The sequence below is a fragment of the Plectropomus leopardus genome, chromosome 14, assembly GCF_008729295.1.
Source record: "Plectropomus leopardus isolate mb chromosome 14, YSFRI_Pleo_2.0, whole genome shotgun sequence".
In the NCBI taxonomy this organism is placed as follows: domain Eukaryota; kingdom Metazoa; phylum Chordata; class Actinopteri; order Perciformes; family Serranidae; genus Plectropomus; species Plectropomus leopardus.
The window spans coordinates 3,414,946-3,427,837 of NC_056476.1; the positions used below are offsets into that span (position 1 = coordinate 3,414,946).

At 39.5% G+C, this 12,892-nt stretch overlaps 1 protein-coding gene across 1 annotated transcript; it reads left to right on the plus strand.

Moving 5' to 3' along the window:
• The first annotated feature begins 72 nt into the window (after positions 1-72).
• Positions 73-11,026, plus strand: si:dkeyp-72h1.1 (uncharacterized protein LOC799956 homolog). Its single transcript, XM_042501237.1, has 5 exons — positions 73-108; positions 443-700; positions 6,711-6,789; positions 7,920-8,094; positions 9,982-11,026. Exons 3-5 carry the CDS (start codon positions 6,712-6,714, stop codon positions 10,041-10,043), a joined length of 315 nt encoding a protein of 104 aa, XP_042357171.1. The 5' UTR covers positions 73-108; positions 443-700; position 6,711; the 3' UTR covers positions 10,044-11,026.
• The last annotated feature ends 1,866 nt before the right edge of the window (positions 11,027-12,892 follow it).

Below are 12,892 nucleotides of genomic sequence, written 5' to 3' on the forward strand. Positions count from 1 at the left end.
CAAATTAAAAGCACAAGTTGTTAGTGGTGGAAAGTACCTTAGTACATTTACTCAAATGCAGTTTTACAGATACTTGCTTCTACTTTCTAATCCCACTACAATTTTAAGGTAAATATTCTATAATCTGACCTGCTACACAACATTTAACTGATACTTTTGGTTACTTTGATAAATTAATAATATCAATATTATATTATGGTGCATTAGTTAAAGTAGTTATATAAATATATAAATTATATATTTATGTACCCCACAAGTAGCCTACAATACAAGTACCCTAAAAAGTGCATAGTAATGTATCCAGCAATGGTGAAAGAAGTATTCAGATTTGTGATACATACCACAGTGTAAAAATACTCTATTACAAGTAGAAGCCGAAAGTAAAGTACCAAAGAGTAAAAGAACCAAACACTTTCTAGCTACAAACTTTCCATCTCAAAAGTTTCCGACAGTGCTTGAACGCAGCGCCGGTCCTGCTCCACTGCGCAGCCTCTGAACACTTCGATACGAGCGGCAACTTCACCGGGAGCCTCGCGCGCCCCGCCGCCTGTCGCCCACAACAGCCCGCATCATCATCATCATCATCATCACCATCATCAGCACCATCATCATCCTCATCAGCATCAGCAGCATCAGTGTGATGAAGCAGCGGAGGACGGAGACCTTCCTGCTCTGAGACACTGGATCAGCCCGCAGACAGGTACGGAGCTTTTTTTTGATTATAACCACTCTGAAAATTTAAAAACACTAAACTAAAAATCTGATTTTTTAAATATCTAAAACTCACTGAATGAGTTTGATTTTTAAAAATGCACATTAGAGGTTTGGAAAATTTATAAAAGCTGCCTCACCTTGTGGGTTTTTGTGCACTGGTGGTGCTCAGTGTGTGGGATCGTGGGCAGAAAGAACAAATCAGCCTGAAGAAGTGTAGGTGTAGCAGAAGCTGTGTTTTATACACTGTTATTTAAATCTATTAATAGTGCTACCTGCTGTAAACTGGCTACCTGTTGTGTGTGTGCAGGTAAATCTCCAAACATGCATATTTAGTATTCATCATATGCAATTTTGTCATAAAAATGCACAAGTTTTTGTGTTATTTTAGTGAAAAAATAGGACAGGACAGGAAATGTGAATTAGGGCAACAAACTAAACAAAAGCAGAGCAGTGGAACATTTTAGCTGCCTGTATGATGAGTAAAGAAGAGTATCGCTATATTTGGACATGGATAGGTTTTTTTATTTCATGTCCTTGGGCTGTAAAAACTTACTGGATTTATCTGAGCGAGCTGCATTTGAGGAGGTGGTGTTGCTGCCGGCTCTGATTTAGCAGCAGAAATGGAAGAAGAGAAAAAAAAGTGCAGCTGGGGCGATAAGAGGAGACAAAGAGTGAAGCGGTCATTCTATCTATATCCTGTAAATATGAAATTAAAATGATGGACATTTTGGGAGCTCTAACTGCTCCTTTAACTGGACCGTCTCCACCGTGATGAATCTCATGATGGACAGAAGAAGAGGAGGAATTTTAATCTGTGAGGTCACACCAGATGCACATCTTCCATTCGAAAAACTGTAAAATGGAAGACTGCAAGCAGAATTATTTTCTGGAGATTTTTTTTTTTTAATAACACTAGTAGGTGCAAGTATCTGGCTTCCAACTCAAGTCTGTGATGCTGCAGTACATCAGGGTGCTCTTGTGGGTTTTTGGCTTGGACACTTGGTTTTTTCTTGGCGGCGATACAGTCTGTGGCTGCAACTAACAATTGTTTTCTTTATCAATTAATCTGCCGGTTATTTAATAGTCTGCACAATAAGATAACAGTGAAAAATGCATGGTAACATTTTCTGAACGCAACAGGATGTCTTGAAAAGCTTTGTTTCATTCATTTCAACAGTCCCAAACCAAACAAAAATTCAGATTATTATTAGTTCATGTGGATTTTTGGGGTGGGGAGGGAATATCCCCCTCAATATATGGAGCATGTGCATTTGTCTATCCCCTCCACCCCACCCCCAATAAAAACGTGAAAATAGCAAAGGCCTTTATTTTGACAGGATTTAAGACGTTTACACCATAAAATGTTGCAGAAAAAAGCACAACATAAAAAATTCACCAAAATGCAGGTGTTTGATTCTCGAAATTTTCTGGTGCAGGACCTCCAAACCGCCCATTTCATATGTCCATTAACATTAACATTATGATGTTTTGCAGACGATGGGTTTTGTTCCACAACTTACGACCAAATGTTGTTATTCTTCAACAAGATGACATTGGCATTAGACATTTGAAAGATTTTGTGTTTTTGGTTACTTAAAAACCCACATTACAACCAATAAAGTATCAACGTTGGTGTTCTACCTTGGTATTAGATGTTGCCCAAACAATGTACTTTGGCCACCAAAATATATACAACAAGAAAATGCAACTGCCAGCGAGGTCATGGCGATCTGGTTGTCAATAAGATGGTTAAGTGTGAAGAAAACAGGAATGAAATAGAAGCCACCAAAAGACACCTTTTATTATACAAACTATCCCAAAAGCCTAGCCTGTATAGGGGTCAGAATGTAGACTATATATAAAGATAGACGGCGCGTCCCCACAAACATTTATTTGTTGTGTACTTTGAGTTTTTTGTTTGGCCTGTGTCCCATTCACTGACATGGAGGGGCGGGCTTTATGACCTATACTGCAGACAGCCACTAGGGGGCGATCCAGAATGACAAGCAACACTTTGGGTAAACTTCCATGTTGCACATCTTAATAAACAGTCCAGGGTTCAGCCAAGAACGTGTGCCACCGCTCCAATGACAGTATGAGACTAAGACCCTTGTCTTTGTCTAGTTAGTTGCTTGGTGGGACAGCTTGGTTCACTTGTAACATTAATTTATAATAAACGTGCATGCAGCGAACTCTACAATATTTCAGAACCAATTGAGTTTCAGTTTCTTAAGTTAGTGGACCTAAAGGTTAGAACCCGATTAGACGAAAAACTACCACAGTTTGTTGTATTGTAAAAGTTGAGGCTGAAAAATATTAGATCAATAAGTAAAACTAAGCAACCCTGATCAAATATGAACCAAGAATCTTTTACTACGTTCCCTATTTCTCACCAAAATGTTTTCAAAAACATATTTTAACTTACCGTTTCACTGTCAAGATTGTTTGTCACCAGCTGGCAGCCATATTGTTACCTGTGTCAAAACAGACACACTCGCATTACTTCAAACACCAACGGGGACATTTATTGGTCTGGTGCAATGCAGTGCATTCTGGTAGTTGTAGGTTTTGTACCTCTTGAGCAAAAGTGAATGCCACAGTCATTTTTTCTCTGTTGTTTTCATGGTTATGTAGCATCAAATGTATTTGAATCTTTGTACTGTGTAGATGGCCCAGATTTATGAAAGGGACATCTTTTTTTACACTTTTACTTTAACACTTTTAAAAGAAAATCCAGTATGAAGCCGCTCTCCAGTGAAAGAAAATGACTTTTCATGAAGAATTTTGCACTGTGCTCAATTAAATTCAAGTTGTGTTATGTTTGTAATGCATTTCCTGGGAAGAATTGACTTGGTGGTTTGCAGGTCAGGATATTTAAGCTGTTTAACTGGGTTTATTAATTTTTTTATTTTATTTTTTAGGTTTCGATCACATACAACCATTAGAGTCTGGATGTGTTTTCCAGTTAATAAAAAAATATGTTTTTATTTGATATTGAATACAGTAAAAAAAATGGTAATAGGAAACTTTGAAAGTAAACTAAAAATATGTAATATTATATTTTTCATTACATTTTTGTCAAGTAGAGCTCTCAACTTCTGAATAATCAGTGTAATGTCAAAATTCACAAGATGGCTCTCATTCTTAGATCTGATACTCAACACTGTTTCCATATTTTGGAAATAGTATAATAATAATAATAATAATAATAATAATAATTATTATTATTATTATTATTATTATTATTATTATTATTATTATTATTATTATTAACATTATGATAAACTTTATTTGTATAGCACATTTCAAGACACAAAAAGATGTAGTGTATAAAATATTACATACTTTGACTTAAAATGCAAGACGCCATATGAATGAAACACTTGCTGCTTCATCTTCAACCATCCAAAAGTGTAAAAAGTCGTCACATCTCATGTCTCTGCTGAGGCAGAAGAGCAGCGGCTTCCTGCAGAGTAAACACATTAAACACATGGATAACCTTGTTCAGACCTAATGGCTCAAATAAAGCATTATTATTATTCAGCTGCAGGGATTAAAAAAAGCATGACGGAAGCGTCACGCCTGGCACCGATATTCAAATTCTTGTGTCTGTTACGCTCCAGTGAAGACTCCTCTCAGAGATCAGACTCATGTTGCAGAGCTCTGCAGGCCTCGTCTTCTTCTTCTCCACTTGATACCTTCATGAGACCGGCCGGAGCGACGGCACAGATTCCCTCCGCAGGAACAATATGAGCCTCTGATGAGGAATAAAGGCTGTATTGTCTCAGCGTGTCTCATCATGACGGGGACAGAAGCAATTCCAGGTTTCACAGAGAAGTCTCACAACAACAACAGGCTGCGACCCCGGTCCTGACGGCGGGATAATTGCTGCGTAACGGCACACATGAATACCCACCAAATCAGCTCTCGGCCTTGCTTGTGCGCTCAGGCAAAGTGCACTACTCAGACAATCAGAGGCATACAATCTCAATTGCTCGTCCCCATGGCAACAGCAACTGCCGGTCTGATTGTATGGAAAGTGGTGTTTCTGATAACTTGTCAGATGTAAAAGTCTAGTGAGCAGACGACTGGAGCTGCTGGCTGGTTTTTAAAGAGGCAGTAATCGTAGGGTTTTTATTAATAATGCTTCAAAGGATGACCAGGTGTCCAGATACAGAAAAATAATGGATGAGATGGAGGTGAAGGACGCCGTGATGACTTTTTGAGGCATGGCGTCTCCTCTGCTGAGACTGGGGGCTGATGCCGACACAAATATTGGGAAGTAAAAAATTCCTATATTGATATATCGTCCGATATTATGTATATATGCAATGATGATATGATTATTAACTACTTCTGACCATAGACTCTATATAAAGATGGACAACATGACAGCTCTCCCAAAGTGAGGCTATTCAATCTGGATCGCCCCCTGGTGTCTGACTGCAGTATAGGTCATAAAGCCCGCCCCTCCATGTTAGTGAATGGGTCATAGGCCAAACTAAAAACTCAGAGTACACACCAAATAAATGCTTGCCAAAGATGGTCTCTGACACTGAAGGTTGTTCTCATCACGCTGATGTTTGTTCAAGTGTTTTTTTATGATAAGTTTGGTTTTACTGAGTTATTAAATTATACAAAAGGGGGCTTTTCTGACATGAATGACAGCCCTGACAGCCAATTCGTACGCTGGTATTCGATAGAGCTGCTTATGATTGGTCGGATGGGTGTTTTGGCGGGAACTCCCCCACAACATATATATCACCACTGCGCAGATAAGGGCTCTCAGTGACATCACCCTCGCAAGATGGCAACGCCCGTATCCTGGATATTTTAACCTTTCTTCAGCTTTTATACAATATCCAATCCAATATCGCTTTGTTGACTTTGTATTTGGTTCCACGTATGCACCAAATAAAGGGTTGGAAATAATAAAATTAGATCCCTTTAACAATAAGCTTCATTGGGAATTTGATCATTTTTATTTACTCTCTGCATCATGTTCTGTTAAAAATAAGTGAGTTTCATCAGTCCGACCCACAACTTTACCCTTCTGCTTCACTCTCATTGCTCTCATTGTGCTATTTTGAGAAAAAAAACTGTAAAAATTCACTGCACTCTACCTGCTCAGCGGCAAACAGCACACAGAAACAGCTGATGAACATAGTGGAGCATCTAGAGAAAGCGATCACACACAAAAAAAGAGAACCAGAGTAACAGACGGCACTGTTGAGTTTTTGGCCACTTGCAGACACAATAGAGCATTTTTTTGTGGTCCCACAGGTGATATACAGTTGCCGGTAACAATGCATCTTCTCCTTTTATGCTCTGTTTTGGAGCACCTCATCATTAACCAGTTTAATTTTATGTTTACTTTCTGCATGTGCATGTTCTGATTTTGAACCACACCCTGAACCTGCTGACATTTCTGACTTTGAGTGCAAATTTGCACCTTACTGATGGAGTTTTTTTTGGTTATATTTTGCTTTCTAAACACTCTTTTCCCACTTTGTGCTGCAATCCACTGCACAACACTCATCGTTGAGGTAAATAAAGTTTTACCTTATCAACATGCCAGCAAAGGCAGTGAAGAAGAAGACTGCAAACAGGATGTAAACAACGCAGGTTTTGGTTCAGAGTTTCAAAAAGATCAGCTTTGTAAGCAGCTTCTATGTGGAAGGAAATAAATTCAACACAATTTTTCGACCTCAAGGATTTGCACAACGAGAAAAAGACTGAATATAAACAGAAAGTTTGTTTCTTTACATGAAATAAAACTTTATAGAGAGCTTTAAAACAATCTTTAGGGCTGTTAAAATGTGCCACAACAATAAAAAAGTAATTTTACAGAAACTAAATTAGAACTTTTAAAATGTCATCAGTATTAAATGTGTAGTGCATATTTAAAATAAAAATTTGCCATACATGTCGCATTAGAAAAAACAGATTACAGACAGTTTATTAATAGGTGATTATCGTCTTGTGTTTCCCTGCAGGATGACTGAGGTGATGAACTCTTTGGAGCCCGGGACAGAGGACTTCAGCGGGGGAGGAGCTGGAGCAGATCAGGGCGCAGTATCCTTCCAGGTGTGTGTGTGTGTGTGTGTGTTTATGATTTCAGACGAGTCCTGTTTTATTGGCGTAGAAAGCACACCATGATGAGTCACAGCAGTGATGAGCAACAGTAAAATGTGGGTTGACATGACGAAGGCCAGTATTTGGACTCGGTCCTGCTGTGAGTAAATGGTATGTGTCTCCTCCGGCTGAGTGATTTATCATCCACTACTGTACAGTTTGTTTTATAAACATAATGTATCATCATTAAGTGTAAAGAGTGACCACTCATGTTTTATTTAATGGTGTCGGTGAAATGTTGTGTTTGATTAATTCTACCAACTGCTGCTTATTTGTTTCCAACGACTCAGTGTGACTAACAATTGGAGTCTGGACATTTTTTCCAGTCAGTAGTATGTATATAAATATGTTTTTATTTCATATTGAAATGGTTGTACGAAACTTTGACAGCAATTTTGTAAAGTAAACTTCTAAATGTCTCTTGTTCTGCAAGAACAATTAGTGTAAAATTTTTGTTTTAAGTACGTCAAAATTCACAAAATGTCCTCTCATTCCTGGAACTGATACTCAACACAGTTTCTGTATTTTAGAAATAACAATAATAATGATAATTATTATTATTATAAACAAACAAAAATGTGCTTAATTTGTCCCAATACACACACACTACTAAACAACAAGAGAAGGTTTATGACACAATGGTGTCGGCACAAATACAATCAGATGTTAGTGTTATTTTCCTTCAGTTACTAGTTATCAGTATATTTTATATGTACTGAAAGTCAGCACCAAAAAAAACCCTGATTTAGATTTAGATTTTGTTTCTTTTTGCGTTTCCTTATGCAAAGCCTCTAAGTCCCAGTTTTAAACATCTTAGCTATACCTAAAATGTGTTGAGATAATTTCAGATGTAATTTAATGAGAAAATAGAAAAAAGCATCACAAGGAAGTCAGAGATCAAATTACACATTAGAGATCAAAGAAGCACATCAACAAAGTCCAGCTGATAATCTTTGATCTGATATTTTTCCTAATCCAATTTTTACCGCATTGTTGTTCTTCCACATGTGCTGAGAGTAATCCCTAAAATATGAAACCCATCAGTTAAACCTTACATAAGCTTTGAGCAGATCTTCCCAGATACCCATGAAAGGTATCCAAAGCTGTCCAAGAGGCTTCCCTCCATCGTGGTGGAGCCGCTGGAGCAAACCGAGGTGGAGAGCGGCGAGCTCCGCTGGCCGCCGGATGAGCCGAGCTCTCCGGACGCCAAAGCTGAGAGGCAGCGTCTAGAGGAACAAACTGCAGGTGAGGAGGAGGAGGTCACCGAGAGTTTGATCTCTTTGGTGTGCAGCCTTAATGGAAAGATTGATCTGCTTTCCTGTTTGTTATTTTAATCATTTAGATCTAAACTGGCCAATCACAAGTAAACCAAAGCAGAAGAAGCACTTTATCCAAGTAAAAATAGTAATATGACAATGTAAAAATACTCTGTTACATATATTAGTCCAGTGTTCAAATTGTGAACAAGTTAAGCCTCATTCCCACTGCACAAAAAAACCTGCTAACACGGGCTAACATCTGGCTTTTAAATGCAATGAGAATGAATACGATCAGCATTCACACTCTGAGAACACAACACCGGGTTGCATTAATTTCGGTTCAAGAACCAGCGAGATGCAATGAAACGCCGTCACTTATTACCACCCGTCTCCTCCTAAGCAGCGCTAAAGCACTGATTAGAACGGACACACCAGCAAAACAACACCCGCACAAACACATAAGCTGACAGAAAAGCGGACTCGTCTGCCGCAGTGGTGTGTTCAGGGGCAATAGGAATGCAGTCAATCGCCTGTATTTTCGGGTTTATCTGTGTTTGAAAAACCTGTGTGCACACGCTAATTTTGGTGGGAAAGGGGTACAGGAATTAGGGGCATCTAGCAGTGAAGTTGAAACTGACTGAAACTTCTCCGATGTGCAAAACATTCTGTCATTTACTTCTTTCAAATGTTACATTTTGACCTCAACATAATTTTGAAAACATATTCTAGGAGACAGGGTGGCCCTCTGAAATGCTATGGAGTATAAAGTACTCAGGTACCTCAAAATTATACTGAAATAAACATATTTCTTTACTTTATACCACAGTTTAGTGTTCATACAAACAGCTGTCCTGTGAGTCCCTCCAAACATGAGCAGCCATCACAAATAAACATCCATCTCCCATAAAAGGTTATTTCCTTTGCTGACTTCCTGTAGTTCTTTTTGCAAATGAAATGACGCACTCTGCCGCCGATCTCACCTGAACGAAAGGAGGAAACACTGAAGAGCAGCGATGCAGTGAAACACAGAAATCTGATGATCTGCATCACTGAGTGGAAAATGAATTGTTACATTGAGTCAGTCGCTGCTGGAGTCATATGACTCACGATAAAAACAATCCTTCATTTCAGGTGAATCATTCGAGGGAACACATTTTCACCTCCGTTCACGTCGTCCAGTGCGGAGCTGCGTCTGTCTGCTGCTGCTCGGCTCTTTGCTTTGACTCTGAGCACCACTTGATGCTGTGAAATGCAGCTGAACAGAAGTACATTTGATAGGGGAATTTTTGGGTTTGTGACCAATAAAGCTGTATCTTTTGTATCTGTCATTTTTCTTTTTATTTTGTACTCTTATCAATATGGGAGTTGACAAATATGTTTGCTTTATGCAAATGTACATATTATTGCAACAATCCTGAACAATGGCAATTACTCTCCAAAATATTCTCTAGAATAACCGTAAAGGTACTGCATGCTCAAAAAATAACCTTAAAAAAGACACTTCAGCTTAGAGAAACTGTAGAGAAATGGTAATGGCTCGTTGGAGGCTATGTGCAATAGTGGGCACATACATAAACGGGAGACAGCCATAAGATATATATTATATTTCTGTGGATATGAATTTTTTAGTCATAGTAATGGCCACCTCTTACCAGAATGTCTCAGCAACTACCAGGATTGTTTTGACATTTTATAAAGACATTCATGTTCCCCAGAGGATGAATCATAATGATTTTTTTTCCCCCTCTCTGACTGCGAGTCCTGTTCAAGTATCTGCAGTGATGGTTTGATCTATATTAGGGTTCAGACTCAGCTTTATATTCTGTTCAAATATTCAGGGAGTGATCCTGCACCTGCATGTGTTTTTTTCCAGGTGAGGACCAGTCGAATGTGGACGAGGGGGCTTCAGCAGCGGAGATGGAGGACTCCAACTGAACAAACCCTCCTCCTGCGTAACCCACTGTTACTGTGAGTGTGTCCAGACTTGGATGAATGAAAGTAGAGTCCAGTAGAAGAGCTCGTTGATAGAAAGATCCAGAGACAGATTAGAGAAGGGTAGAAAAACAGATTCCCAAACCCCAGCTCGCAGGCTTGGAGCCAGAGTCGTGCTTCAACCGTGTTTAAAAAATTTAAAGAAGGTGTTTTAGTTTTTCGCTTCTACGCTGATGAGGGGGGAGGTTTTTCTGAGGGGATCAACAAACTGCCGTGTTGAACCTAATTTGTTTCGTGTTTGCCTTTTGGCTATTTACTTTTCACGAGAAGCTGCCCAAAAATGAACAAAATGTGCTTAACTTTTGGCAGCAGACGTGTTTTTAAAGTCAGACTTTACATTATCTCCATCAGAGGATTTCCCCCCCTTTAATATGACTGTTGTTTGTGATTTTGATATTTTTAATTTCTCTCTCTGGCTCCAAGCCCTCGCCGTCCAGATGCCCATCTGATCTGGACGGATGTTTCTAAATGCTGTCTTAAGTATTTAGCTCATGTGTGCCATATTACTACTACTGATGGTAGCTACTGTATTTTGTGCACAGTTTTTACATTAACTCTAGATGTAAATGACATCACTGTACGTTAAGTGCTGACTGCTGTAGTTCTGGTGATGCTTGGTCTCACGATTCACTTTGTTATAATAGCTACGATGTTTTAAAGAGCAGTATTTGATTAAGGCAGCCTTCATCACTTTATTCGATGTTATTACGACACATTCTTTAATATATATTATATAATATGTGGTCTTCAGACAGTAGGTGTTAAAGGGAATGTAATCGTGTTTTACTTATTGAAGCAATATGTTCACAGGAATTTAAAGGCAGTCCATTTTGTAACAGAGGTTAAAAAAAATTGAATAAATGATGACCAAGATATTTTAGATGTTTGTCGCTTGTCAGACATATTTTTTAAAAATACTGGAAGCCTAAATTATTGCACAAGTAATAAACCTTTTCAAAATTCTTAAAATGCTCTTTAATTTATTGTCCCCTGTGGTTTGTGATGGTCAAAGTGAAGGTTAGGTTTCCTCTTTAAGGTGAGAAAATCTGGCTTTTACTGACATCTGCAGAAGCAAATAGACAAAACACAAGCAAATTAAGAACACAACACATGGCACAGTATTTAGGAAAAAACGAAGAAAAGCCATGCAAATACTATGGACTGTAAAGAAATAATGGACGCAGCCAATGCTACTCCTAATTTTCATGACAGAAAAACAGGTGTTAACTGTTAACACAACAGCATATGTATTAGGTAAGTTGCAGGAAAAGTGAGGACTCTGAAGAAGGTCAGGCAGGGCTCATGGTCAAGGAGGGAGCAGAGTTGGCATCAGGCAGGAAGCAGAGCAGACGAATCCAGGAGGAGCAGGCAGCGGGATCAACAAGGACAGGCAGGGGATCGGCAGTATGCTCTGAAGACAGCTGGAAAAATGGCGATCTCTCTCGACAGAGCTGTAGAGCAGTAGAGCACCGCACAGCCACTGCTGCTTAAATTCTGGCTCGATTGGAGATGATGAGCAGCTGAGAGCACCAGGTGGAGGTGGAGGTGCACTCACGCTCCGTAAATTATGCGATTACCAGCACTGTTATTACCTGACACTGTCCTTCAACATTTCATGCGCACCAGGTCTGTCAGAGCTGGTGCGGGGTTAGCTTGTTTCCATCTGATGCCGACCAGTTGTGTTTCAGTTGGATGCAGAAGGTGGTTTTTGGCATCACACTTGTACACCAAAAACAGTGACAGTGGACGTATTTGACGAGTTTGGAGCGATAACAGGGCTGTCTAAAATGGAGTGTCTTGGACAGAGGATGAATTCAGATGTCCCGGCACAGACATTATGAGGAAAATAACTTCTTTTTTTTTTTACATTAAAACACATAAACATGTTACAATAGAAACCCAAAATACAAGTATGAACCTGAAAATGAGCAGAATGGGTCCCCTTTAAGAAAACAATAAGTTTCAGGTCAAAATGCTAAATCTAAGCGTTTAACACCTTCCTGTCTCAGTGTCTCTTCCCTCCTTCGTCTTGTATAAACACACTCAGACCAACAGGCAACATACGCCGCGCTCCCACGTCCACTCTGATAGCTGGTTGAGGCTGATACACAGTTAAAGGTCAGCTCTGTGTCTCGGTCCAGACAGCGAGAGGGATGGCTGGGATCTACATCTTTTTTCTTTCATGCCTCGTTCGCTCTCTGGATCTGACCTTTCCGATGACAACGCTGTGAGGAGCACTTCGCTGGAGCAAGTGGGATCACTCCTGGGAAAATGACAGGCTGCGGGGAGCACGGTGGCGAGGAGGGGGGGGAAATGCAGTGTCAATTATCTCTCAAATGTCACAAGCTGTTTTTCAGAGGAAGGAAGGACTTGCACTCGTCTCTCCTCTTAAGGACGGCTCTTATTTAACACAGATTTCTCACAAAGGTGGAAGCTTTTAACATTTGCTGCTGCAATCAGTTAAATATCATCACAGATTTGTGCAACAAGATTCACTGATGCTGCAGCTGCATACCAACACATATTTGATGAATCATAAGTTCATACGTCTGAGATATCTCCACAACTACTGAGAGGATTCTTGATCTTCAGAGGATAAAACAGGTGATGCTCCGATTTGGCCTTTACTTCACTGATTGGCACAAATCTTGGTACAGAGATTCATGTTCCCCCGAGGATTTGATCCTGATCCTTTAACTTTTCCTCCTGTGCCACCAGTAAATAGATTTTGTTAGACACTTTTGTTTATGACTAAATACATGAAAAAATATTGTCAAAGGGTGTAGGCTTGC